The sequence below is a fragment of the Neolamprologus multifasciatus genome, chromosome 13 (assembly GCF_963576455.1).
Source record: "Neolamprologus multifasciatus chromosome 13, fNeoMul1.2, whole genome shotgun sequence".
NCBI lineage: Eukaryota > Metazoa > Chordata > Actinopteri > Cichliformes > Cichlidae > Neolamprologus > Neolamprologus multifasciatus.
Genome location: NC_140451.1, coordinates 33,333,609 through 33,359,616, shown reverse-complemented (window position 1 = coordinate 33,359,616; position 26,008 = coordinate 33,333,609). Strand labels below are relative to the sequence as shown.

General features: G+C 49.1%; 1 protein-coding gene across 4 annotated transcripts in view; it reads right to left on the bottom strand.

The window, feature by feature from the left end:
* The window catches only part of LOC146505875 (spectrin beta chain, non-erythrocytic 1), a 66,939-nt gene that overhangs the window by 29,297 nt on the left and 11,634 nt on the right, over positions 1-26,008 (bottom strand). For 2 of the 4 annotated variants that reach the window (XM_085183281.1, XM_085183282.1), the window contains exons 2-8: positions 8,618-8,769; positions 5,020-5,193; positions 2,683-2,774; positions 2,427-2,507; positions 969-1,084; positions 777-889; positions 511-698 (exon numbers count right to left, since the gene is read on the bottom strand). In XM_085183281.1, coding sequence (XP_085039407.1) covers positions 511-698; positions 777-889; positions 969-1,084; positions 2,427-2,507; positions 2,683-2,774; positions 5,020-5,193; positions 8,618-8,769 — 916 coding nt within the window. Of the gene's footprint in view, positions 1-510; positions 699-776; positions 890-968; positions 1,085-2,426; positions 2,508-2,682; positions 2,775-5,019; positions 5,194-8,617; positions 8,770-23,133; positions 24,842-25,669; positions 25,864-26,008 lie in introns of those variants that run through there. The other 2 variants (XM_085183279.1, XM_085183280.1) reach the window with 2 other exon arrangements.

Here is a 26,008-nt window from a genome sequence, read left to right as displayed (position 1 = left end):
GTTTGTGTTGCTGCAAGCGCTTTTTATGCAGTTTTTGCAAAACTATATGTGGAAGGAAACTGTGACCGAGGACAAGCTGATGGCATAAGATGTAAGTACAACTCCTCTGGTTTCATATGCAAAAAAAATTATTGTGCTAGCTCACGTGGTTGCAGAGCTACCGGGATTTAAAGATAGTTACACAAAACGGAGCGTGCTGCTCCGACCGGCTTCAAAGGGTTAAAGCAGCTGTGCACTGCTTCCTGTTTGTGTGTCGTGGTTACACACACACACACACCTGAAGCACGTTTGACTGTCTGCGCTGCACTGATGGCTCCGCCCAATCTCTCCATCATCTCTGTAATTCTGTCTCGCTCCACCTTTGAGTGTCTATTCATCTCCACCCGCCTGGATGTGCAGGTGGAGATTAAGCGCGCCGCTTGTCGTCGTTACCACTTCCTGTCTAAATTAATTAATTAAACTTCTCGTCTGTTTCCATGGTGATGTCTGGCATTAAAAGCAGATACTGACTTTGGGGGCTTCTCCACGGTGCGGTAGGTGTTGAAGGCCTGCAGCTGCTGCTGGACTCCAACCAGAGAGTTGGCGAACTTCCTGTTGTTCAGGATGATGATGGTCTGTTCGATCCACTCCAGCAGGTCGGACGCCAGAGACTCGTACTTCTCGATCATCTTCTCCGTCTCGATGGCGTTGTCCAGAACCTGAAAGGAAAAAACCAACGTGAGCTTAACGTCCGGTATATTTCAGGACAGGAAGCGTTTAACGAGAGTGGTCGTCACCTTCCCGATCCTCTTGCCCTCCACCTTCAGCGCCTTCATCTTGGAGAAGTAGTGGTAGTAGGTGACCACGTAGGTGATGATGGACTTCTCATCAGGGTGGTCCACACTGATGTCTGCACACGAGCATGAAGAGCACAGATGTAACATGTCGTGTGTGTGTGTGTGTGTGTGTGTGCGCGCGCCGTGGCTTACCCTCGGGGTCCAGCAGCTTGGTGAGGCCCAGGTGCTGCTCGGCCAGGTTGAAGGCGTTCTGCAGGTTGTAGTGAGCGTTTGATTTCTTCAGCTTATCGAAGTCGATCAGGTCGGGTCTGCAGACCGGAGACAGAAGGAGAAAGGTCAAAAGGTGACGTGATTCCAGCTCTACATCGTCACACGCTGATGGCGTGCAGGCTAAAACGATCCCCGTCAGAGTTCAGCACATTAGCTCGAGTCGTCTGGATGAATTAGGAAGCTCAGATTTTTTGCTGTTGCCATCTTGGTGTCGATAAACTGCAGGTGAGAAGCAACGCGTGAACCCGAGGAACTAAGGATGGGCTGTGAGGTCAGTTTATGATCATTGATATGCAAATCGCCATGATCAATGGTGCTTTTACCATTAAAGACCCCCCCCCCCCCCTTTTTTTTTAACCTGTGTGTATATTTATAGCTTCCTCCTTATGCTTTTCATGCATGTGTTATTTTCAGACATATGGGGGTTATGTCACCCCCCCTCCTCCTCATCAGTAATGATCTAGTCCGGTATTTACTTCGGCGTGACTTAGCCAATTAACCAATACCTACCTATTATATGTCAGCTGACCTCTCTATGAAGTTTTGACTGGTTAATTTGTTTCCTGTCTTGTATTTAAGCAATTTTTACAATGTTTTACTACGACCCTGATGAAGACCACAAGCCGAAACGCCTTGGTTAATTATTAAAGTTGTTCTTCTTCCTCAAGTGTTGCTGGAGTTCCTGCTTTGTGAATTCTTTCATCCTCTCCATGCACCTTGGAAGCAGGTGAAGTTGTGCCAAAAATTTTTTTTTGCTGCAATGGCTATGAGTAGCATTCACAGAAGTGGGGAATGGCTGCAAACACAACATAGTAAGATGCTGTGCAGATGAAAAGTTTCAGCCTGTCTCAGCAATGCAAAGGTCCCAGCATCCAACATGAGCCTGGAGGAGAGGAAGGCACTGATGGGTTGTCTGAAGCAGTCAGAACGGGACGCTGCGTCTGACCGGACCCTGATACTCTTAACGAGACGCTGCCTTCCTTCTTCATCAGGATGTTTTCGTCTCATCTCTCTTTTTGTGTCTGTTTTATGTTTCCGCCTTCCCTCCATCAGGATTAGACGTTTAAAGAAAAACAAGTTTGTCCACAAGTGAACGTTTTGCAGAAGCCTGCGTACATCACACCTAATAAACTAAAGAAAGGAAGGTTTTAAATCTTAACGAGCTCTGAAGGACGCCGCGGTAAAAACTCCCACGAGCTCCTGCTGTGACGTTGGCGTGTTCGTCTTCGTGGAGAGAGTTCCTCTTAATTCATCTGTTTTTTAAAAATGCGATTGAGCAGACGCCAGTGTTTCCATCAAACGTCAGATTTCTCCACTCGGAGAAGCGTGTGCCGGGTTTCTCTCGAGCCTGCGCAGCACCTGCAGCAGACTGAGCCCCACCTGTGTTTGTGGATGAGGGCGTTGAAGGCCATCCCGTCCCTCCAGCTGGTGGTGAAGTTGTGGATGTTGACATTAGGATATCTGCAAAGAGGAAATCACCATAAATCCATCTAACCTTGTCAATGACATCAACGTGCTGGGTGGGATTCAGTGAGCTGCGACAGCCCCCCTTGACCCGCCTCCCTGGACCCACAGCCAATCACAGCCCGCGCAGAGTCGAATAGGAAACTTTCAGGAGAGGAACCGAAGGACTCACCCGGCCGTCTTCATCTGACACCAGAGCAGCAGAGCGTCTTTGGCCGACTTCTTCTCCTTGTTGTCCTCCGTCTCCACGCTGATGTCCTGGATCTGAGGCGCACAGTTTAAAGAAGCAGCTTTAGGGTTAAACGACTCCGAGGACTCTCACAGCTTTTTAAAGATGAGACAAAGTACACAAAATGTGCTGAACAACATCTCTGCAAACCAGAAACGTCCTCAAACCAGAAAACCTCAGCGTGTCCTTACAAAGACACACGAGCCCACAGACGTAACCATCTCACCTTCATTGATGGACGTCCATCAGTTTGAGTCCGACAGCTTGAACGATTCGAGCGCAGCTGATGCGTATATGAAACCAACTGTGGTCCTGCTGTCGGTCTGCACTCGCTCCTCCACCGCAGGATTTAAACATCGTTTTTTAATCCTCACAGCTTATAAAAGCTAAATCCTTTTCACCCAACTGTTCACTGTCCCAGTGACATCGACCGTCAGCATACAGTAACACCACGTCACAGGAAGAGCCGGGCTTCGGATTTCACCTGATTGTTACCTTCAGACTCGTTAAGCACAAACGGTCGCCTGGTTTGTGACGGATGAAGTGAGCATTTTACCACCAACTTCACTTCAACCCGTCAGTTTGCAGCAAAATATGACGATTTTTAAACTCACTACTTATAATCGTATTAAGGGAATAGTTTCCAGTGTAGCAGTGCTTTCATAGCAACATAACGTTCACTTCTATGTGAAATAAACTGTAATATTAAAGGTGTCAGATTTGCCATTTTGCATCTCCTGTCAATAACTGGTTCAACGTGTGTGCGAGTGAGAATATACTCTGTGTATTATGGGATGCAAAATAGTCTTTGGGTGAAATCCTACGGGATGCAAAACAGCATCGAGGTGGAAGGTTCAACAGAGGAAGCGCTTCATTATTTTAGGGATGCAAAATGGCACATAAGACTTTTTCGGTCTCACAATTAAAAACTGAAAAGTTTTGAGGACACAAAATCACAGACGGACGTAAACAGTGTCGTTTGTCCCCATGGATTTAAAACCAGCTTCTCTACTTCGGTCACAGTGGATCTCTTTAGTGTTAGGGATGACTGTAATGAAGTGTTTTGGGATGCAAAATAGTCTTTGGATGAAATCCTACAGGATGCAAAACAGCATCGAGGTGGAAGGTTCAACAGAGGAAGCGCTTCATTATTTTAGGGATGCAAAATGGCACATAAGACTTTTTCTGTCTCAGAATTGAAAACTGAAAAGTTTTGAGGACACAAAATCACAGACGGACGTGAACGGTGTCGTTTGTCCCCATGGATTTAAAACCAGCTTCTCTACTTCGGTCACAGTGGATATCTTTAGTGTTAGGGATGACTGTAATGAACCCTGACTTAAAGTGTTTTGGGATGCAAAATGGCGCCCAAAAAAGAGACACACCACACTAGCAGGTGATGACCCAGTCTGGTGTTGGGATGCAAACCTGCTCAGCAGCATCGAGGTGAAAGGTTCAACAGAGGAAGTGCTTCATTATTTTAGGGATGCAAAATGGCACACAAGACTTTTTCGGTCTCACAATTAAAAACTGAAAAGTTTTGAGGACACAAAATCACAGACGGACGTAAACAGTGTCGTTTGTCCCCATGGATTTAAAACCAGCTTCTCTACTTTGGTCACAGTGGATCTCTTTAGTGTTAGGGATCACTGTAATGAAGTGTTTTGGGATGCAAAATGACACATAAGACTTTTTCGGTCTCACAATTGAAAACTGAAAAGTTTTGAGGACACAAAATCACAGACGGGCGTAAACGGTGTTGTTTGTCCCCATGGATTTAAAACACCAGCTTTACTTCGGTCACAGTGGATATCTTTAGTGTTAGGGATGACTGTAATGAACCCTGACTTAAAGTGTTTTGGGATGCAAAATGGCGCCCAAAAATAGAGACACACCAGACAGCGTCACCGAAACTACCAGGTGATGACCCAGTCTGGTGTTGGGATGCAAACCTGCTCAGCAGCATCGAGGTGAAAGGTTCAACAGAGAAAGTGCTTCATTATTTTAGGGATGCAAAATGGCACACAAGACTTTTTCTGTCTCACAATTGAAAACTGAAAAGTTTTGAGGACACAAAATCACAGACGGATGTAAACGGTGTCGTTTGTCCCCCATGGATTTAAAACACCAGCTTTACTTCGGTCACAGTGGATATCTTTAGTGTTAGGGATCACTGTAATGAAGTGTTTTGGGATGCAAAATGACACATAAGACTTTTTCGGTCTCACAATTGAAAACTGAAAAGTTGTTGGGATGCAAACCTGCTCAGTTGCCTGTTACCTGGAAGCGGAGGATGATGGTCCAGATGAGGCCTAAAGTGAGGCGATGGTTTCCGTCGACGATGTCGTGGGAGCCCATGTTCTCCAGGTGAACCCTCTGCTCCTTCAGGAACTGCAGCGCCTTGTCCACATTCTCCAGGCAGTGGATCCTCATACGACCCTTCGTGGGTTTCGGCTGAAACGACAACAAAAACAGGAGTGAGTTTTTTTTTTTAAAGAACCCGCAGAAACCATAAACCGTGAACCGCGTCAGGCCACGTGTGTGAACAGCTGCAGACACAGCTGAACGCTTTCAAACAGACACTTTCTGTTTTATCATCTATTTATTGCTTCACGCTGCAGCTGCGCTGCTGTCCCGAGTTTATATCCCTAAAATTGGAAACGTCACAGATTTACAGATCATGGCTTGAAACGTCCGCGATTGCCAAGCGAAGAGATCTGAGGACATCACACATGCTGGACTCTGGAGCACTTTGGGCATTTCTGCCGTATAAGTTTCTATATTTGCTTTAGCTTTGGTTGATGAGCAGCTTTTAAAAAGAGCCTCGGTTTCCCAGCAGGCGGAGCAGAAGACGCCGAATGAGGAGGACTCGGCTGTGATTATGACCGAAGGATTTACAGGATGATTTAACGCCGCGATAACCCAGTTTACTGTCGAGCATCAGCCCTGAATCATCAGCCAGATGTTTGACAGCTCAGCTGTCACACAACAAACGGACGCGACTCCACCCGAGCTGAATGTGACATCAGAAACAGGCGTTCGCTGCTCTCAGGCGTCAGGATGCTGTGACATCACGGAGTCTCCAGCTGACGCAGGTGAGGCTGTGCACACCTGCCTGTGTTTCATGGACGTTTTCAACATTTAAACTCTCGTGTTGGTTTATTTCTAACAGCGTGCTGAAAGCGAGCCTCTCGGACGGCTCTGACAGATTCAGGAAGCCGATGTTTAAATTTGGATGAAATCCCGAAATATAAACTAAACACAGGACAAATAGAAGTCGACGATGAAATAACTGTCAGAGCAGCCACGTTACATCCTGCAGCACACCCAGAGCGGGACAGAGGCCAACAATAACACCGCAGACGTTTTCTCACACGGACACAAACGGCTCAAAGTCGCTCCGTGATTCAGGACCTGGACTCGGACCAGAGGGAAGGACGGCACAAATCCAACCAACCCCACAGAAGTGCAGCGTGTCACCTCACGCCGACGCTCATCAGCGCCTTCAGCCATGAAAACAAACCATTTCACCTCCATCAGGAGCGGGTCCCACTCCGGAGTGGGAATTTCCACGCGGAGAAGGTCGGAGCGGCTTTCAGGCTGGAGCATCGCGCCGTGTCATGAAACGGGGGCGGCCTGTTTGTGTTGTGAGTGACTGCGGTGAGGCTGATCGGAAACCTTTACCCAAATAGGACCTGAGCCAAGCCTGAAACGCCCCCTCAGAGTGGAGTGAGGAGGACGGTGATGGATGTTATAACACAATGCTGCAACGCTCCAACAAAAACGCATCTCACTACCAAACGCTGCCCAGAAAACATCAGCGATCCTGCTGCGGGACTCTGACATGTTCCCTCATTATCATCCAGCTACAGGAAACAACACGCCGTGTGGATTAATCCGCCTCTGAAAATAGTCCCAACGAATTCCTTCCATTCAAACTGAGTCATTTCTTAAACAAATGCAACCAATTTTAAACCATTTCTGACATTTTTCTCTGACCACAGGATTTCAGATTTCTCCAAATCCATCTCTCCCTCGAGCCGTGCTCGTCTACACGTGTGCTCATCTACAGCGGCTCAGCATGATTTATAGTTCAAAATAATCCTTCTGTGTCTGACACGGGTTCATGCAGCTTATCAGCTAACTGAAACAAGCCGTTTTAGCTCCTCCCCCTTTAACGCTGCCTTTTCTGAGCCTCGTAATCTGACCGCTGGGACCAGCAGGTGGGCGGGGCCTTGCCAGCACGCGATGCAAAGCCAGATGTCGCTGCACACACACACACACACACACGCAGCTGAAACTGCACGTGTGGCTCAAACTTCCACGTTATCGCACACGTCACGTCTGGAATAAGCTAACAGACGCTTAGAAAACCACACATGCTGTCGCTGAGCAGGCTAACATCAGGAAACTGTGCACGTGTCTTTGCTGTGGGCCACGCTGAAGCTGGACTTCACTGCAAGCACAGAGACTGAAGCCGTGCACAGCTCGGCCTGCTGCTGCTCGGCCTCTGCAGCCGCTCGCTCGCAGATTCTTCTGCTGCTTCTGGAGGCGTTTGGCTGCATGTAAACCCTGAAGTTACTCAATGACTCCTTTCACAACTCAACCCCCCCCACACAAATACCCCATCTACCACCGTTACCCCCCCATCCTCCACCCAGCCTGCTTCACACGTCACCATCTCTCCGTTTCCAACATCCTCCTCACCGAACAGAAGGTGAAAACGAAGGAAAGTCGGCTGCGTTTCCTCTCCGTGTGTGTTTGACAGGTTGAGACAAAGCCGGATGACAGCAGAGCGAGAGAGGAGGTCAGAGATGAAGAGCTTCGACAGACAGAAGAAGAAGAAGAGGGGGGGTTTGGCTTGTAGCGTCGGAAGTCAGAGTCCGGGGGTGAAACTGGGAAAGTCTGAGTGATTTAACGTCATGCGAGCGTGAGGAGAATACAGCAGGAAGGCCGACAAGACCGACACTCGAGAAACACCTTCGACTGGTTAACGTTCACCCGGATTCATGGATTTGTGGGATGGTTCGACATAAATGCAGTTCAGCGTGCTCTGAGCAACATCTGTGAAAAAGAAACAGGTTGTGTTAAAAGGGGGAGGAGCTAAAACTGGTGGGGCAGCACTGAGGCTCAGTATAAGAGAAAGAAGGATTATTATGAGCTTTGAATCATACTAAGCTGCTGATCATCATCATCTCTATCCTCTGCTGGCGTCTTAAAGAGCCGCGCTGCTGTTTTTATATATTTGGTGTGACGTGTACGCGGCGCCTCCGATGACGCACATCCGTTTAAAAAAAGCTCGACCAGGACAGAAACGAGAGCGCTGGAAGCCGATGTGGTTTGAAGTGAAGCAGACAGAGGAAGGTTAATGATTGGCAGAGCCATAAACGCCTCATTTCATCTCCACGGAGAAGGAATAAACGTTTTAGATAAGACGAGGGGGAGAGCGGAGACGCCCGGCAGCTGCTGCTGCGCAGCGAGGACAGCACAGGGCTTTTGTCCATGAACGGTTTCATCAGCCAGAGCCGAGGAGAGTGTCCATCTGCACGTTCACAAACATCAGAGACATTTTACAAGGTGGACAACGGCTGAAAGCAGAAAGTCTTTCGCTTATTTTCACGATTTGTTCAGACCCGAATGACCCAAAGTGGGTTAAAAAAATAAGAAGTCCAACGTCTCATTCTCGGCGCTTTGGTGAGTGTTTCTAATATTTAGTCACATTAAAGTCACCTGATGATCAGTTCAGGTCACGTATGATTGTTTCTGTGAAGCTGCTGAATATTTCGTCCCACCGCACCCCCGTGACTCTGAACGGTAAACATTTCTCCAGTTTCTGCTACTCCTTCAAAATAAAAGCCCTGACAGCGACGTAACCCACCAGTCTCTCTCCCGACAGGACCTCCAGCAGCTTGATGAGCATGCGTCCGTCCCTCAGGTCCATGTAGAGGTCGGTGATCCGACAGGAAACTCTGGACAGGTGGGAGTTCACCCACTTAGTGAAGGTCTTCTTCTGCACCGCCTCACGCTCATCTGAGAGAGAGAGAGAGACACAGAGAGAGACACGATAATCTGTCAGGAGTCTCCGAGCGTCCTGCTCGTCTCTGCAGGGTTCGGATGTGAACACGTGCGTGTGTTTACATATCTTTGTGGGGACCAACATCCTGGTCTTTTTCAGACAATGTGGTTTTAGTGACAGTTACAAGGTCATGGTTAGGTTTAGGGTCAGGCGTTCATATTTGATGGTTAGGCTACGCGGCATGGGAATGATGTCCCCACAAGGATATAAAAACACACGTGAGTGTGTGTTTTCCTGTGTTGGATAAAGCAGACTGAACCTGAACTCTGTGCTCACACACACACAGATGAAGTGTCGGCTGATGGCTCGCACCTGCAGCAGAGTTTATTTCCCACGAGCCTGCTGGTTATTGTTATCGCCCACACACACACACACACACACACACACACACACACATTTATCTTCTAGTGGACAGCTCGAGGATCAGCCTCCAGTTTTTGGATCTTCGGTCGACGACATCTGTGACCAGACTGTTTCGCTCGAAGCACATATTTACATGTTTACATATTTATCCCTCACCTACATCTATTCTACTGGACAAAGTGGCTTTGCATGAGTGACACTTCATAATAATCTACGGTCTACTCCCGGGCCTCAGTGCAGCGCAACAGAGCTGCAGCGTTTCAGCTTTTGTTTAATGTTTTAAACGAGCTCTTCGTCACACGTGTCTGTCGCTGCAGCTCGAACACGGCGGCGCGTGAACTCAGGAGTTTCACAACTGGCACCACACCCACACCCACACATCCTCCACCCACAGCTGCTCTGTGCGTGCTTTCACACGCCGCTGACTTCTGAACTCGCTGTGAGGATTCAAGCAGTGAAGACAGAGGTCAAAGGTCACGGCCGGCTGACACTATAGCATGCCACATTTTAAGTGGAGCTGATTACTCACTGACCACACCAAAAAAAAAAAACACCGGCGGCACTGTGGGGGCGTGGCCTCTGACCAGTTATCAAACAGGTTGGTTTTGAATGATTGCAGATTTTAAACTTCTCGCATCATCGCTGTACAACGTCTGCAGTCACACACGGCGGTTAAAGTCACTCCCACAGGCACCGACAGATTCCTCGAGTCGTCTTCCTCCACCTTTACAGTCGCACAGACGTCACGCCGCCCTGAACTCAGCCTGACCTCTGCAGGGAATCTGGGCCGATAAGATTTGCCCAGTCCAACAAACGTTCACACAAATCCGCGACCTTCGCGCCGTGTTGTTATTTTGCAGCAGGACAATGGCCTCAGTGTTGAATGGCCTTCAGCGGAGACGCTCCGATATCAAACTGGAGCTGCTGGAAGACGCCACGAGGTCTACGACTGCCCAGATATCAACAGGAAGGAGCGACGAGGACGACCGGAACAAACAGTCTGCACAAATCTATGAAACCTGCCGTTTTCTGGCTTTAACGCTCAGATCGGATCGAATGAGCCTTTTTAAATGGAAGCTGCAGCTGCAGTGAGCAAAATGTAAATTTGTTCCAGAGATAAAACCACAACAATGCAGCTGATAACACTTCAACGCCGCCCTCACTGCAAGAACATCGGCACTGAGAACAGCAAACAGCCATCTGCCCTCTGACTGCTGGAAAGGCTGGAAACACCTCCGCTCTCCGAGGGCACTCGTGACGACGCCTCCCGGCCTCTCCCGTTTCACTCTGATGCACATTTGTGAGGTCGGGATGAGAAACATCCAAACATCTGGATCTGACAAACACTCTGAAAGTCAACAGAAACTAAACTGAAGAAGCCAAACGACCCCTCACACCGTATCATAACGGAGGTAGAAAAACTAAAATCCTGTACGAACTGTAGCATGAAGTGACACCAAAGTGTCAGCGGCCAATCACACTGCCCTCATGGAGTAAGGCTGAGATCATCATCAAAGTTTTCACAGAGCGAGCGGCGCTGCAAGCCGTGGATTCATCGGGCCGGCGGTCAGCTGGTGCATTCAGAACATCTGCATCATTCGCCTAAATGTTTGGGTGTAGCAGGGGTGTAGCGTCTGCAGATGGAGCGTGGCGGCCCCGCTGCCTGTACAGGTTCAGGGCGGACGGCTTAGAGTTCTTTAAGGCACGTTTGTTTCCTGCACGAGAGACATCGTCACATGAGTTAAACTCGCCGAGAGAACCGAGCGACTTATCTTCATATCTGCAGGGTGTGTGTGTTCATGTCGGGGCTTCCCCTTCCTGTGCTCAGAAAGCAGCAGATGCTTGTCCCAGCAGGAAAATGTGTTTACACACACACACACACACACACACACACACACACACACACACACACCTACACACACACGTTGGGTATTCATATCTTGTGGGGACATTTAACTGTAACCTGACACTAAAACCACATTTTCAGTCTTAAACATGGATTTTGGTCCCCACAAAGATATGAACACACACACACACACTTTCGGTATGACGCTGCTCGTGTCGTTTGCCTTGAACACGGCTCACCTCCAGTTATGAGAAATACTCGAATACTCTCGCGGGCTGCCAACAGTCACAGCGTTCCCGCCCGGCTGCATTCCTGGGAATGCTTTTGTGTCTAATCTTTGAGCTCCTGGGGAAACAGCAGGTCTGCTTTTATTTGGTTTTATTTGAGTTTTAGCAGGAAATGCACCTGAGCTCCTAGAAACAACCCTCATTTAAACCCCGCCCCTTTAAGGAGTCTTCTCTCTTCTGATTGGACCACTCAGAGTGCTGCTCAGCCATGAAGCTCCCAGCATGCTGATGTTAATGTGAGCTTTTACACACTCGGCTACCTCGCTCTAACGTTCCCGCATTCCACAATAAATCAGCTGATTGCGCAATATCTCGGAGGGAAGAAACTTCCCAGACCGACCTACTGCAGCGGCGGCGTCCAGTACCACGCTCTAATCCAGCTGAGCTGCCCGACTTCTACACCTGCAGTGGGACTGAGAACATCTGTATTCAGTGTGTGAACGTGGCCAAACACTTTCACTCATTCCAACGTAAATTTCAACAAACTGATTCTTTAAATGTTCGTTTTCACATCGAGCTTCAGGAAAAACGATTATTTTTCCTGCAAATTTCACAAATGTCTGTAATTCTTTTCACGCCAAGTGATTTCAGGTGACGGGAGGCCCCGAGGTAAACGCAGTGTTACGATCTGCTAACGCAAAGCTACACAATCTCACCCTGACAGACACACACAGCTAAGCAGAAGTCAAAGTCACAGGCTTCAGTTTCCTCACAGATACTGCTGAGCACACAAGAAGCAGCTGTGTGTTCATTAGGCCTGCAGGAGACACACAGTGGTGTATTGATGGGCGGGTCAATAACACACACACACACACACACACACACAATTATAGGATGACCTTAACCTGAGCCTGAGGAAGTACACACAAAGCAGACAGGGGCATGGCGTGATTCGTCCCCACTGAGACAAAAAAGGAACACACACACACACACACACACACACACACACACACACACACACAGGAATGTAGAGCATGAGCATCATGTGAGGCGCATCACTGCTCGTATCATCGTGTGAATGCGGCGCTCTCATAAACATGATCACGATGCATCATGGGAAGTCGAGGTCGACGTGAGCTCATGACGGCGTTCGTGGTGTTCGTCTGAGATTTGAAAATGTTTTATCCTCAAAAAGTAGATAAAAAATAAATAAATAAAATACATTAAAAAGAAAGATAATAAACGTAAGCAGAGGATCTTAGGGGGATTAAATGTAGAGCAAAGGTTGCAAGGAAGGAAAGGATTAGAGAGAAGAGGAAACCAGAGGAAACAAACAAGGACAAGAAAGGAAGAAGAAAAAGGTGGAAACAAGGAAATAAAGAGCAAAGCATTCTGAGTTCAAATGATAAGAGTCAAGAGGAGAGGAAGTGAAAGCAAGAGCAAGGGTGAAAGAGAGGAAAGGAAACAAGCCAAGAAAGATAAAGAGCTAATAATATGATCATTATCATAATTGTCAGTGATTATTTAATGTGTTTAATGTTATTACATTAATATATATTAAATAGTTTGAAGTGTTAGAAAAAGATAAAGAGGAAAAGTTACAGGAAACGACAGAAGAAGAAAGGAAAGGACGGAGGAGAGGAGGAAGTGAAGGATGAGAGGACAGAACGGACAAAACGTTTGTCCTGAAGATTCAAACAACATCCATGATGAAGAACGAACGCCATCATCATCATCATCGTCCCGACCTGTCGTCATGGTCGCGTTCAACACGACAGATTTTTATTTTCAGGCTGCGAGAAACGAGCACAGCAAACATGCCGGCTGCGTTCCCCTGTGTGTGTGTGTCTGTGTGTGTGTCTGTGTGTGTGTGTCTGTGTGTGTGTGTCTGTGTGTCTGTCTGTGTGTGTCTGTGTCTGTCTGTCTGTGTGTGTCTGTGTGTGTGTGTGTCTGTGTGTGTCTGTGTGTGTGTGTGTCTGTGTCTGTGTCTGTGTGTCTGTGTGTGTGTGTCTGTGTCTGTCTGTGTGTGTGTGTGTCTGTGTGTGTGTGTCTGTGTCTGTGTGTGTGTGTGTGTGTCTGTGTGTGTGTGTCTGTGTCTGTCTGTGTGTGTGTGTGTCTGTGTGTGTGTGTCTGTGTCTGTGTGTGTGTGTGTCTGTGTGTGTCTGTGTGTGTGTGTCTGTGTGTGTCTGTGTGTGTGTGTGTCTGTGTGTGTGTGTCTGTGTGTGTCTGTGTGTGTGTGTGTCTGTGTGTGTCTGTGTGTGTGTGTGTCTGTGTGTGTCTGTGTGTGTGTGTCTGTGTGTGTCTGTGTGTGTGTGTCTGTGTGTGTCTGTGTGTGTCTGTGTGTGTGTGTCTGTGTGTGTCTGTGTGTGTGTGTGTCTGTGTGTGTGTCTGTGTCTGTGTGTGTGTCTGTGTCTGTGTCTGTCTGTCTGTGTGTGTCTGTGTGTCTGTGTGTGTGTGTCTGTGTGTGTGTGTGTCTGTGTGTGTGTGTGTCTGTGTGTGTGTGTGTCTGTGTCTGTCTGTGTGTGTGTGTGTCTGTGTGTGTGTGTCTGTGTGTGTCTGTGTGTGTCTGTGTGTGTGTGTCTGTGTGTGTGTCTGTCTGTGTGTGTGTGTCTGTGTGTGTGTGTCTGTGTGTGTGTCTGTGTCTGTGTCTGTGTGTCTGTGTGTCTGTGTGTGTGTGTCTGTGTCTGTGTGTGTGTCTGTGTGTCTGTGTGTGTGTCTGTGTGTGTGTCTGTGTGTGTGTGTCTGTGTGTGTGTGTGTGTGTGTCTGTGTGTGTGTGTGTGTGTCTGTGTGTGTGTGTGTCTGTGTGTGTGTGTGTGTCTGTGTGTGTGTGTCTGTGTGTCTGTCTGTGTGTGTGTGTGTCTGTGTGTGTGTGTCTGTGTCTGTGTCTGTCTGTGTGTGTGTGTGTCTGTCTGTGTGTGTGTGTGTCTGTGTGTGTGTGTCTGTGTCTGTGTGTGTGTCTGTGTGTGTCTGTCTGTGTGTCTGTCTGTGTGTGTGTGTGTCTGTCTGTGTGTGTGTGTGTCTGTGTGTGTGTGTCTGTGTCTGTGTGTGTGTCTGTGTGTGTGTGTCTGTGTGTCTGTCTGTGTGTGTCTGTGTCTGTGTCTGTCTGTGTGTGTGTGTGTCTGTCTGTGTGTGTGTGTGTGTGTGTGTGTGTGTGTCAGTGTGTCAGTGGGAATCAATCGTTTCTTTATCGTCACGTGGGCGTGATGGAGGGGATTTTTTAGGAAATGTCTGAGCGCTTACTTTTGTTTTTACTGCTTTCCCCTCATCCAGTCATGACTAATGAAGCTTTCTATGCAACTATGACCACACACACACACACACACACACACACACACACGATGTGATGCAGAGATAAAAAGCTCAGATTAGCTTCAGTGAAGAAAGTTTAACTAATGTGAGTCACAAATGTGTGAATGTTACAGAAATGTAACAGAAATAAACTGTAAGAAATAAATAAGTTTATAAAACTGCCAAATATTTTGACAGATCCGCTGATCCGCTCACACGAGCTTCATCACGTTTACAAAGGTTTCACCAAAATGGCCACAAGGAACCTTTAACGTGAAAATGTCTCGAGGCGGCGGCGGCGAGCGTCAGACAGGCCGAACACATCAAACATCTGTTTCCACTAACAGAGAGACACAGAGGCTCTGACACACACGGGCCTGCGTTTCCACATCCAGGCCAATCCTGACGGATCGTATGACATTCCCAAACACGCACGATCGTATAACCCTGTCAAAACACACACTTCCAGGATTCCAGCATTCCTGATCTCCCACAGGAAGCGGAGGCCTCAGAGGATCCCCCGTGAGCGAGTGTGGAGGTCGGAACTACTGAGAGCAACAGAAACAAGCCGGCAGAAGCTCGGTTTAGTCTGCGAGTCCTTCCTGCAGCAGCTGATTGCAGCTCACCTCTGATCTTAAGAGCCGCTGCCTGACTCACACGGATCCACAGCACACGGATCCACACGGATCCATTCAGCAGATCCGCTCCATGATGCAACTCTGGCTTCAAACTTCCCTCTCGTTCATCACCTGAGTGCTCAGGTCCTCTCTCACACCGAGGGCGGCGACCTTATGAAGCACCTGGAGGTGACGCCTGCATGCAGTCACCTGACAGACACCTGAGGGCCGCACAAAGCCCCGATCACTGCTGCTTAACCTCCACACAAAAGGAGGAACTCCCAGTTCGTCTGTGCTCAGGTGTGTGAACGAGGCAGGTAACTGTCACCTGTGTCTGACAGCACAGACTCACCTGCAGGTCAGGTTTGTTCTGCAGGTGTTTGATCTCATTTTGTGCAACATCTGTGCGTGCATGTGTGTGTGTGTGTGCGTGCATCTGCATGTGTGTCTGCACGTGCGTGCATGTGTGTGCGTCTGCATGTGCGTGCATGTGTGTGTTAACGAGTGCAGACGTTCAGCAGAAAACTAAAACCTTCATTCACAGAAACTCAGACAGCAGGAGCCTGGCAGCCAATCACAGGGCACAATACTGGGGCCTGTCATCCAATCACAGCGCACAATACTGGGGCCTGTCATCCAATCACAGCGCCCTCTCCTTCCGCCTGAATGGCTGATGTGACACAGAGCGGCAGTGTGTTCCCGTGAGGAGGGGAAAGCGAGCCAGATTTGGGGACAGAGGAGCATTGAGAGGCGAGGACACAGGCTGATTATCGACCGTTAAACCGACCGAGGCCATATGTGGCGCCGACTCAGGACGGATCGCGGCTTTCCCTGTCCACGCCGGTGCAGACTCAACTTCACCGCTGTCCCCTTCTTACTCGTGATATTTAAAACCGCCTGTTTCAGGTGAGGACCATCATCAGGACGTGCACCTGCAGCACAGGAAGCCGAACACCACCATGTTTCTGTGACGCCCCAACATCACGGAAAACAACGACGCTCCTGCAATTTAATTGGACAGAACTCGAATCGGTCAGGAGGTCGTTGGACCGTTGGGTTCCTGACGTCACAAGGCCGATGAGGAGACGCTTCCTGCTGCTGAGCTGCAGCGTCTCGTGAGCAGCACAACACGCTGAGACCTTTTTATACGGCGAGCTCGTCTCCTCGGATGGAAAACGCAGAGATGACGCCGCTGTTAGAAACGGGAACCGTCCGAACTGTCCAATCACAACCAACGCCATGGCCCCACCTTTCCTGTGAACGGTGTTTCTCAGAGAGGACGCTGTGCCGTTTCACTGCTTTGCCCATCAGAGCCACTGAGCATGCTCAGTCCATCTCCAAACAGCAGACCTTAGCCCCGCCTCAGAGCCGGACTTCCTGTTCCAGCTTCTTCTGATCGCTGCTGTTGTGTTTTCTCAGGAATGTTAACGGTTCACGTCGATGAGCCGACCCTCGTTTTCATCTGTGAAGATGACTTCATGTCACCGAGCAGAACGCCAACAAGATGCAGCTCGTTTCTCCGCCCCTCGCCGGGACGTTCACGCCGACCGTTTGTCGACAAACAGCAAACTCGAACTTTTTAACCTTCTGTGACTCAAATCTTCTAAATCCAAAGTGCTTCAGTCCTTATTTAGCAGCAGTAACCTCGGTCCAGCTCGAGTTAAAAACACTTTATCATCTTTAGTCGCAGGACTCAGAGAGTCCGAGAGCGTCTGTGAGCGGTCGGTTTGATCTCAGGTCGTTATGAACACACTTCATTAATCTTCTTCACTATTCAGGGTCAAAAACACACCTGATAACGGCCTTTAAAGGAAACTTATCTGGGAGTTTGAGGAAGCCAAAGCTCGGGATGTTACAGACGCAAACACGCTGAAACAATCGTTTGTTTGCTGCTCTGACACATTTAGAAACGGCTGCTTCCTCTCAGACGTCGTCTCCTTTTCCAAAACTTTATTTTTCCCATTTTTTTGTTGCTGCAGGCCGTTGTGTGTTTTCTGTGTTTATAAAATGAGGCGTTTTCAGTTTTAGCTTCGTGCTTCAGGATCATCTGAGGCGTGTGCAGAAGAATGAATCAGTTATCAGCACTCTGCTGTGTGTATGTTTGTGTAGATGTACAGACAACCATCAGTGGATCGTAATAACTCTTGCATTAACTTCCTGTTGCTTCACGATGACATCGTCTGGAAGTTCAGCTCAGGACCAAATCCAAAAATTCTGCTGTGTTTAGATTTGAGTCCAAACTCGCAGCTGAAGCTGATCCTTCAGGTCGTGCATGAACATCCTGCTCTGCGAGAAGTCAAATAAACGAGGACGTCAAAGACGGACGTCCTCTAATGACCCAACGTTTAACGTCTGATTAACGTCTCTGTGGCTGCTCGCGCCGAGCCAACGGCGGCACGGATTCCTTACACACAGTCTGACCTTCGAGGCAACACGCCGGCTCTGACCGAGCAGCCAAACCCTTCGAACACTCGCATTCCTGCAGCAGGTCATTACACAACAGATGAGATAAGATCACTGACAAAACACACGCTTACGAAATCACTCAAGTCTCATTCCCACACCTGCTCGCCCGACAACACTAAAGACACACAAAGAAGACTGTGTGTGCGTTTGTGTGCACGTTTGTGTGGCATGCTGTTCCCGTCACGCTGACAGCTGAATAAAGACTCCATGCCTTCCTCCTTCCTCTCTTTCTCTAAACGCCGGCGAGGCTTTTCAGCGCCGCTGTCACCCACAAACAAAGCCGAGCTCACGAGCAGAGCCGTCTGCGCCGTCGGACGCCAGGAAATGCACGCCGTCGATATAAATCAACTTTCCCTTCATTACAGAAGCTTCACCGCGGCGCCCGGATGTGTGGCTCCAAGTATTGGTCGGCGCTGTAACGCTGACGAAGCCGTCAGGATCAATCACCCTGATTATCGATGAGAAATAAGTCGGAGACGACTGGGTCACGAGCTGCTGCTGCTCCTCTCCGAGGTCACGTGACATCGCCAACCTGTCTGCAAACGCTCGCCAACGAGGCACGGAGCAGCAGTAAAACCCGAGAACGTCCGCCTTCAAAGTAAAAGCTCTGCCCCATTGCTTGCAGCTAACATGTTTCAAAAGGTGTGACTTTTACTTTGAAAGCAGCTCTGTTTCCTGTCTGTGTCAGTTTGACTGCTGCTGGGATCCGTGTAGATCACGTGTTTAGCTAACGGGTTGTTTTTACATTTAACTAATTTATTATTTTTGTTTGTTGACTTTTATTCTGACGTTTAATGATTCAAATCGCACTCAGACCTCAGTTTCGTTCCGTTCCCTGATGACAGTCATGAATCCTTGAACTTGTTTTAGCGCCCCGTGCTCGCAGACTCGTGCACGACCGGGCCTCGTTCACACGACGTGTGGTTAGTGGTCACATGACCGGACTGATACGAGTCCTAAAACCTTCTGTAATGACGTCGGCGTCACATGAATAATCGACAACACAAAACATTCGACGCCTGGTTCAACAACTCTGAAGCTACAACTGTCCCAGACGAGGCGCTGGCTCCGTGCCGGGAGGTCATGAGGTCACGGCGGCCAAAAGTCGTCATTTTACATCAGCAACGGAGAATTTAAGGTTTGTGGAACCCGGGTATGCAAGCCGTGGTTGGCGTCCCTGTGGTGTGGCGCTGTAAAGGCGACGTGGGGGCAGATTCTGTGTACAGGCTGTAAACACGTTCACAGAAACCAGAGTCGGCTCTGGAGCTGCTGATTATTAACCTGATGTGTTTAATGAATAATCAGCTCACAAGAAAACAGGAGCTGGCGGCGTCGCGGGTGGATGTGCTGCTCCGTCTGCAGCTGATGAATGAGAACGCTGCAGGGCCGCCAGCAGCTTCCAGATCAGCTGACGGCTTCCTGTTAGTCTGGAGGGATTTTAAAGCCCTGCTGCTCGTTCATGAAGGACTCTGAGGGTTATTTCCACTGCTGCTCAGTCGTGACCTCGGAGGTGGTCTGAGACGGGTCCGATTACGCCCCCGAGTCCTGAGAACACCTGGAGAAGCAGCTTCAGGTTCGAGCTCAGGAAATCAGAAGCAAACTCTCAGTTTTCTTACAGAAGCGCTTACTTCACTCCTCAACGTGCTTTAAATGTTCACTGAGAGCAGCTCTGCTGGATGAGTCATGTGGCTTTCCGGTGGTTGAGCGCAGAAAACCCTCAGAAACTGATTAGCAGCATCTGAAGCGCCGTGACGAGGCGCCGTGACGAGGCGCCGTGACCTCGCTGGTTTGTGGTCTGAGGTGAACTTCTCTCTTCTCAAACAGCTGTGTGCAGCTGTGGACAAACAAACACCTCTGTTTATTTTTAGCTTTTATGCATCTCTCTCTCTGGGCTCAGACAGGCCCCGCCCCCTCTGTGAGCGTGCTCAGTGGAGCGTCCCTATGAAAGAGTCCTTTCATGCTGCAGATCTACAAGTGGAAACGACTGAGACTTGAAGCGCACAGCTCCGTCCTGAGACGCTTCCTCGTGTCACCTTCAGGCTCTCAACAATCACTCCATTCTGCTCCCGCCTCCGACGCCGCGGCTTCCTGCGTCCGTCGTCACCACCGAGCTTTGTGTGCTAGATCCTGCACAGCTGTGGCATCTGTGGAGCTGGTTTTTGTCGAGCTTTTAATCTAATTTCCGGCTTCGTAGAGTTAAAGAGGAGTTTGCACATCATCAGTCATACAGAGAAGTTCCTACATCTTAAATCATCGGACGCTCCGAGGATCGGCCTCGAAGATTTGCAGCACTAAAACGTACGAGTGGAAAAATCTCAGAGCAATCAAATAAAAGCAGATATACTCAACACACCCAGCAGCCTTTGGATCTGTGACGGGGGCGGGGCCAGCAGGAAACTCACACAATCTACTTCCAACCAATCAGACGGTGTCATTCACTCAACCATGAAAACACTCTGGTTTATGAAACGCAGGAAACGGCCCCGGAGGAGCTTAGCATCCTGTGCTAACGGCATCACGGGCCGGCTTCAGCGAGTCGTCCCGAACGCAACTCGACACGGCCGAGGGAGAGGAGCGAGGTCGCATTTCACCCCGCCTTTGTGTGAATTTCACGAGCGGAGCTTCCTTTAATTTCACTAAGAGGGTGGAGGTAGGAGGCGGGCCGGGCGGGGGCGACCGCAGACGCTCTGCAGAAGCTCATGAAACATTGATGAGGCGGCCGAGGTGTTTTCTTTCTCTTTAGAGACACAGAGGGAGGGACGGCGGCGAGCTCGGATCATGTTAGACACCCTCCCCACACCACCCACCCCCTCTAATCCCCCCCTCCACCACCGCGCGGAGCTCAAGGAATCCCAAACCACCGAGACGTGTGCTGATTGGCTGACTCAGGACCACAGAGGAGGGGAGGGGGATGCGAGCACAGAGGGATGGTGGTTTTGTTTTTGTGAGCAGAGCGTGTCCGAGGGATTTGGCGTTTCAGGAGATGGCGGGTTTTTACAGCCGCTACAGTAACCGCTCTGCGCCAGCCTCCGTTTGTTCTACATTCACGTTAGAGTCCCGGCGTGAACCACGGCGTGCGCCGCGCACGGCCGCTGGAGCACAACAAAGGACCCGACTCCTTCTGGGTCATCCATCCACACATCAAACATCAATCAAACCTCGTCTTGTTCAGTTCCCAACAGAAACAAACTCAACCGGACCGGAAACATCAGCGACCAGCATCCGACCAATCAGCATCGCTCTTATTCCCACTGAGCTGGTTTTAACATGAAGCTCAGGCCACCTGACACGGACGACCGCCAGGTTTTGGTGGTTTTACAGGGCGGTGGCGCCGCTGTGGAGCATTTTTCAGGCTCTGTTGATGAGTGACTGCTAATAAAGTTTTGCTAACGTAAATAAAACCACTTCCTGTTACCACTCCGTCTTTATCACACCTTCATCTCTGCTCTGTCCCATCATCATGTCTTCTTCACATCCATCTAAATTCAGTGCAGTTACACATTCATGTATTTATTGATCCTCTGCTCGCCCGTCCTCCCTCTCAGGAAGGGAAACGTCCAGACTGATCCCTAAATTTGATTTAGAAACGTCAGGAGGCGGGGTCACGGAGACGCCGTCTCACATCTGCCTGGTTCAGGCGTCTTATTAGGCTCATTTTTCTTTCTTTGAATGAAATCTTTAAAAAATGATGACGTCTGCTCTCCTGAGCTGTTTCAACATCAGCCAACATCTGTACCAACACGAGTCTGTGCAGCGGGCCGACTCGCTTCGCTTAACTGGAGCAAACATGGCCGACTGCCTCCACGCTCATAACCCCGCTGGGAACTGAAGCACCTGAGCCCCACACGGGACAGCACATGAGTTTAGAGCCTCGGATGCCTTCATAAGCACGACCTGACAAACCTCTCTGAGGGTCGACGTCCTCGTGGACCGTTCGATGTTTAGATTCTTCCTCTGATCTAACAGAACCTGCTGCGCAACACTTAAGATAAAACACATCTGATAAGTTCGTGTTCACAGAAGCTCAAAGTCTTTGATTTGGTTCTGTGAGCAGGTCAAAGGTCAGCCCTGGTAGGCGGAGCCAGATAAATGACACAAACCAGCATTAACATGTAAACATCGAGTCAGATTAAACAAAGTGTGACGGATCATAACAACTCAGTAAGAAGCAGCGTCTGAACGTCAGACACACGTGTGCATCAGTGACGTGTGTTACAGTCTGTGCTCGAGTGCAGATGTTTCCACAGTCTTTTCACAAAGACTCCGTGACCTCAGCGTGACCTCAGCGTGACCTCAGCGTGACCTCCCCAACGAAGAACAAACAGCCAGGAAGCTACTTTCAGACACTCTGGAGGTTTGTGGGCGTCAGCGGGTCGATGAGGCTCCATTAGCCTTCTGCTAAATTCAGCCTGCTGCTAATTTTTAACTGAAGTGTTTGTGCGTGCAAGGACGAGTCGATTCTAACGGCTCGCGTTGATACGAGCGTCCGTCGATGAGTCGGGAGGTTAAATGTGTTTACACGCCCGAGCGCCTCTGCTCGCCTTCAGCAACAGAAGACACGTCACTCGCGCTTCCACGCAGGAACGTTTTCCACTCCTGAGTGATTTCTGTCAGCATCTCACTCCAGGATACTTTCCTGTGCGGACTGGAGCGGTCAGGGATCGAACCGCCAACCGTCCGACATGGCCACCCCACTTCCTACCAACATTCCCGGGAAGAGCCTGAGCTCGGAGCACGTAAGCAGCTCCATCGTACAAACCAAACCTTCAGTGTAAACGTGCTGAAAAACACCGACACAGCTCACACACATACAGCAAACACAACTACACGGTTTGGTTTCTGGAGCCGACGTACGTCAGCCTGAGATACAGGAGGCTTATTTCAGGCTGCGGATCATGCAAAGCTGCTCCAGTCGAGCTGGAAATAAGCAGAGCAACTTCAGCTGTTGGTTTCCTTTAGGGACATTAAGCGTCATCGCTGCATCGATTAAAAACGGGCACATTCCTGAGCGTTAAGTCAGGAGAGACAAACAGCACGTGTGCCGGGAGGCCAGCACCCTGCTGAGGAGCTCCAGCCCGATTACTTCACAGCTACGTGAAAAAATGTGGGTGTGGGACCGCCTCCCCCGCGAGCGGGTCACCGTCAGCCCGTCACTTCTGATCAGTGTGTGAACGTGAGGCGCGGTTTATTTGCAGAGGTAAGGTCAAGCTGCTGACTCATCCACAGCCAGCTCTGATTTCATTATAAGGTGATAACGATGAATAAAGTCAGGACACCTGCACGCCTCGGCCACCAGCGCCACCGCACTCATCTTTACTTCCTTTTACTTTCTCTGGAGCTCTGCTGCTCTGAAAGCCTCCTACGGCTCCTTCTACTGTTTCAACCCTTCAAGTGTGCAAATGCAAACAAACTGCAGCCCACAGCATTAAGGGAAACCCTAAACCCGGCCCGCACAGCTTCCCCCACATGCGCTGCTCCTCACACACTGAGGGCTGCTTGTTTCATCTTACCTTGAAGCTGTTTGAACCTCCCCTCCAGCTGGTTGTAGTTGAAGGCAGCCTGGCCCGAGAATCCGGGGCCGGGGCTGGACCCCCTGACGGGGCTGAGGCTGGGGCTCGGGCCTCGCCCGGGACTGGCGACGTGAGACGGGCCGGGGCATCCGGACCCCGGGGACAGGGGGCCGCCGTAGTCTGAAGTTGGGGAGAGGGGTCCGGGCGCGAGGGGGCCGGGGAGGCCGGCCGTGGCGCTCTGAAGCTCCATGATTAAACTCCACAGAAGACTCAGGTGGAGCTCGTCCACATGGAGCAGAAAGTTTATGAGTCACACAAGCCCGCAGAGGTTCTCTCCCCCCAGGACGAGCTCAAACTTCAGAACTTCTCTGCAGCAGGAGGAGCTTCCAGCTGACCACCGACTCGCACAAGGACGTAAAGTGAGTTTAGAGAAATGATCCCAGTTTTAGCGCCGACGCCGAGGGGAACGCTCCCTGCTCCTCAGTCGCGCTGAGGACAGAAGAACTGCAGCGTCTCCGTTTCACCAGCGTGGAGCCAACAATCGCTGGCTCAGCAGACGCGCGGCGGCATCGTGCTTCTGTTTTCCCTCCATTCATCCATCTGTCAGAGTCTCCGGGGATCACGCCTTCCCCTCAGTTCCACCCATCCTCCGTTCAAACGCACGCTCAGAGCCTGCTCGATGAAAAGGTGGAGCAGACGGAGAAAGGAGGTGGAGGGAGGCAGAGAAAGAGCGGTTTGTCCTGCAGCAGCAGCTCTCAGACACTGAAAACACCTTTCAGCAGACGAGGCGAGAGTGCAGGGGGGAGGGGCTGCCAGAGGGAGAGGCTACTCCCATGGCAGCCAATCAGAGTTTAGCAATGATGTCACCCACTCATTGGCATAAGGGGAGGAGAAGGAGGAGAGGGAGAGAGGGAGAGAGAGCAGAGGGCCAATCGAGCTGAAGATTAAAGAGGAACTTTGGTCAAATCTGCAGCTTTTTACTGCAAACGTGAAGCAAAAACATTTGATTCTTAAGTCTGAGCTTAAACAGCTGCAGGCGCCTCCACACACTCATGTTTAAATGTTTATTTTGTTCTTTGTGTGAAAAAGGTCAAACTGATAAGATTAAAATTCGAGTAAATGTTTAAAGAGCCACAGTTTCCCCCCTGGGAGGGGCAGACGCTTTCAACCAGCCCCAAAACTTTCACCATCCTCAGCCTTCAAACCTCAAAGTGTCCACGTCTCCTGCAGCACCTGAGCAGAATCGTTTTTAACAAACCGAAGGAAGCAGCCGAGTCTTATCAGACAGTTTTAAACACCTACGTGTTCACAGTAAAACCATCTGCTTCCTGTCAGCTGACCAGCTTCAGTCTGTGGTTCACGCACAAATAATAAAGTTTTCCTCTGAAGAAGGAGCACAGATCCAACTTCTTTGGCGATGACGAGTAAAGACAAAGAGGACGTCACGGTGAGCACGCCTCAGATTTATATCCACAGGAACAAAATGACTTTTTCAGGTTTGTCTGATTTCCAGCAGCTCTGCAGATGTGACAAGTTTTTTATTTTGAATTATTATTATTGGTGTAATTGACTGTTTGCAGGTCCCAACAGTAAAAATGTCGCCTCAGCCTTCGTTTTGCCAGAGATGCATAAATACATCATAACATTACAATAAAAAACAATAAGCATCACAGAGGAAACCTGGATTAACCCTTTAAAGCTGGTCAGAGCAGCACGCTCTGTTCTGCGTAACTATTTTTAAATCCCGGTAGCTCTGCAACCACGTGAGCTAGCCCAATAATTTTTTTTGCATATGAAACCGGAGGAGTTGTACTTACATCTTATGCCATCAGCTTGTCCTCGGTCACAGTTTCCTTCCACATATAACTTTGCAAAAACTGCATAAAAAGCACTTGCAGCAACAAAAACATAATATTCCAGAAACACGCTTTGCCGATCCGATCAGCTGTTTGTAACACTTCCTACATTCATCAGCGTGAACTATCACATGTTCGCCCGAAACCGGAAGTGACGTCATTTTGCAGAAATGTAGTTTTTTACCATCAGGGCCTCATGAGCCTATACTGGTGTTTTTAAAAGTTATGTTTGACTTTATGACTTTCTGTGTGGTTTCTGGGATGCTTAGGACTCATATTGCACTGCTGGAAATAGTTTTTCCTGCAGTATATAAAAATTGGTGTATTTCAAAAATAAAACTATGAAGACACTCAAAATAAATTTCCTGTGGTGGGAAACTATTTTGTGCAACTTTTTTGTATTTACAGTTTTGAGGGTTAAGCCTCTTAAATTTCTCTAACTAGAAATATATGTTAAAAAAACAAAAACGATTTTCAATTTTTTTGTAGTTTATTGCACTTTTTTGCAATTTATGTAATTACTATGCACTTAATGCAGACATATTATTAAAATCTGGGCTGTAATGGTTGTATTGATGTATATCAACTTGAAATGCTCCCAAAAATGGCTCCACAGCATGTAAACATATAATATAAGCTCTGGCGGACTTGGTTCTATGGTAGGTCTTAAAGGGTTAAACTTGAGTCACAATCAGGCTGCTGGGTGTTGAATCGATTATGTTGCAGGTGATTGTGCACGAACCAAACTCGTAAACACTGGCAGGACGTTTTAGAGCAGGCGTGTCCAACTCCAGGCCTCGAGGGCCGGGATCCTGCAGGTGTTAGACTGTCCTTGATCCAACACAGCTGATTCAAATGGCTAAATGACCTCCTCAACATGTCTTGAAGCCCTCTAGTACAGCGGTCCCCAATCCCCGGGCCTGAGATCTCAAACCTGCTGGCCCTCGATAAAAGTTGATAAATAAAAACTTGATTGAGCTTTAATTTTGCTGCAGGTCACGTCTGATGTTTTGCAGCAG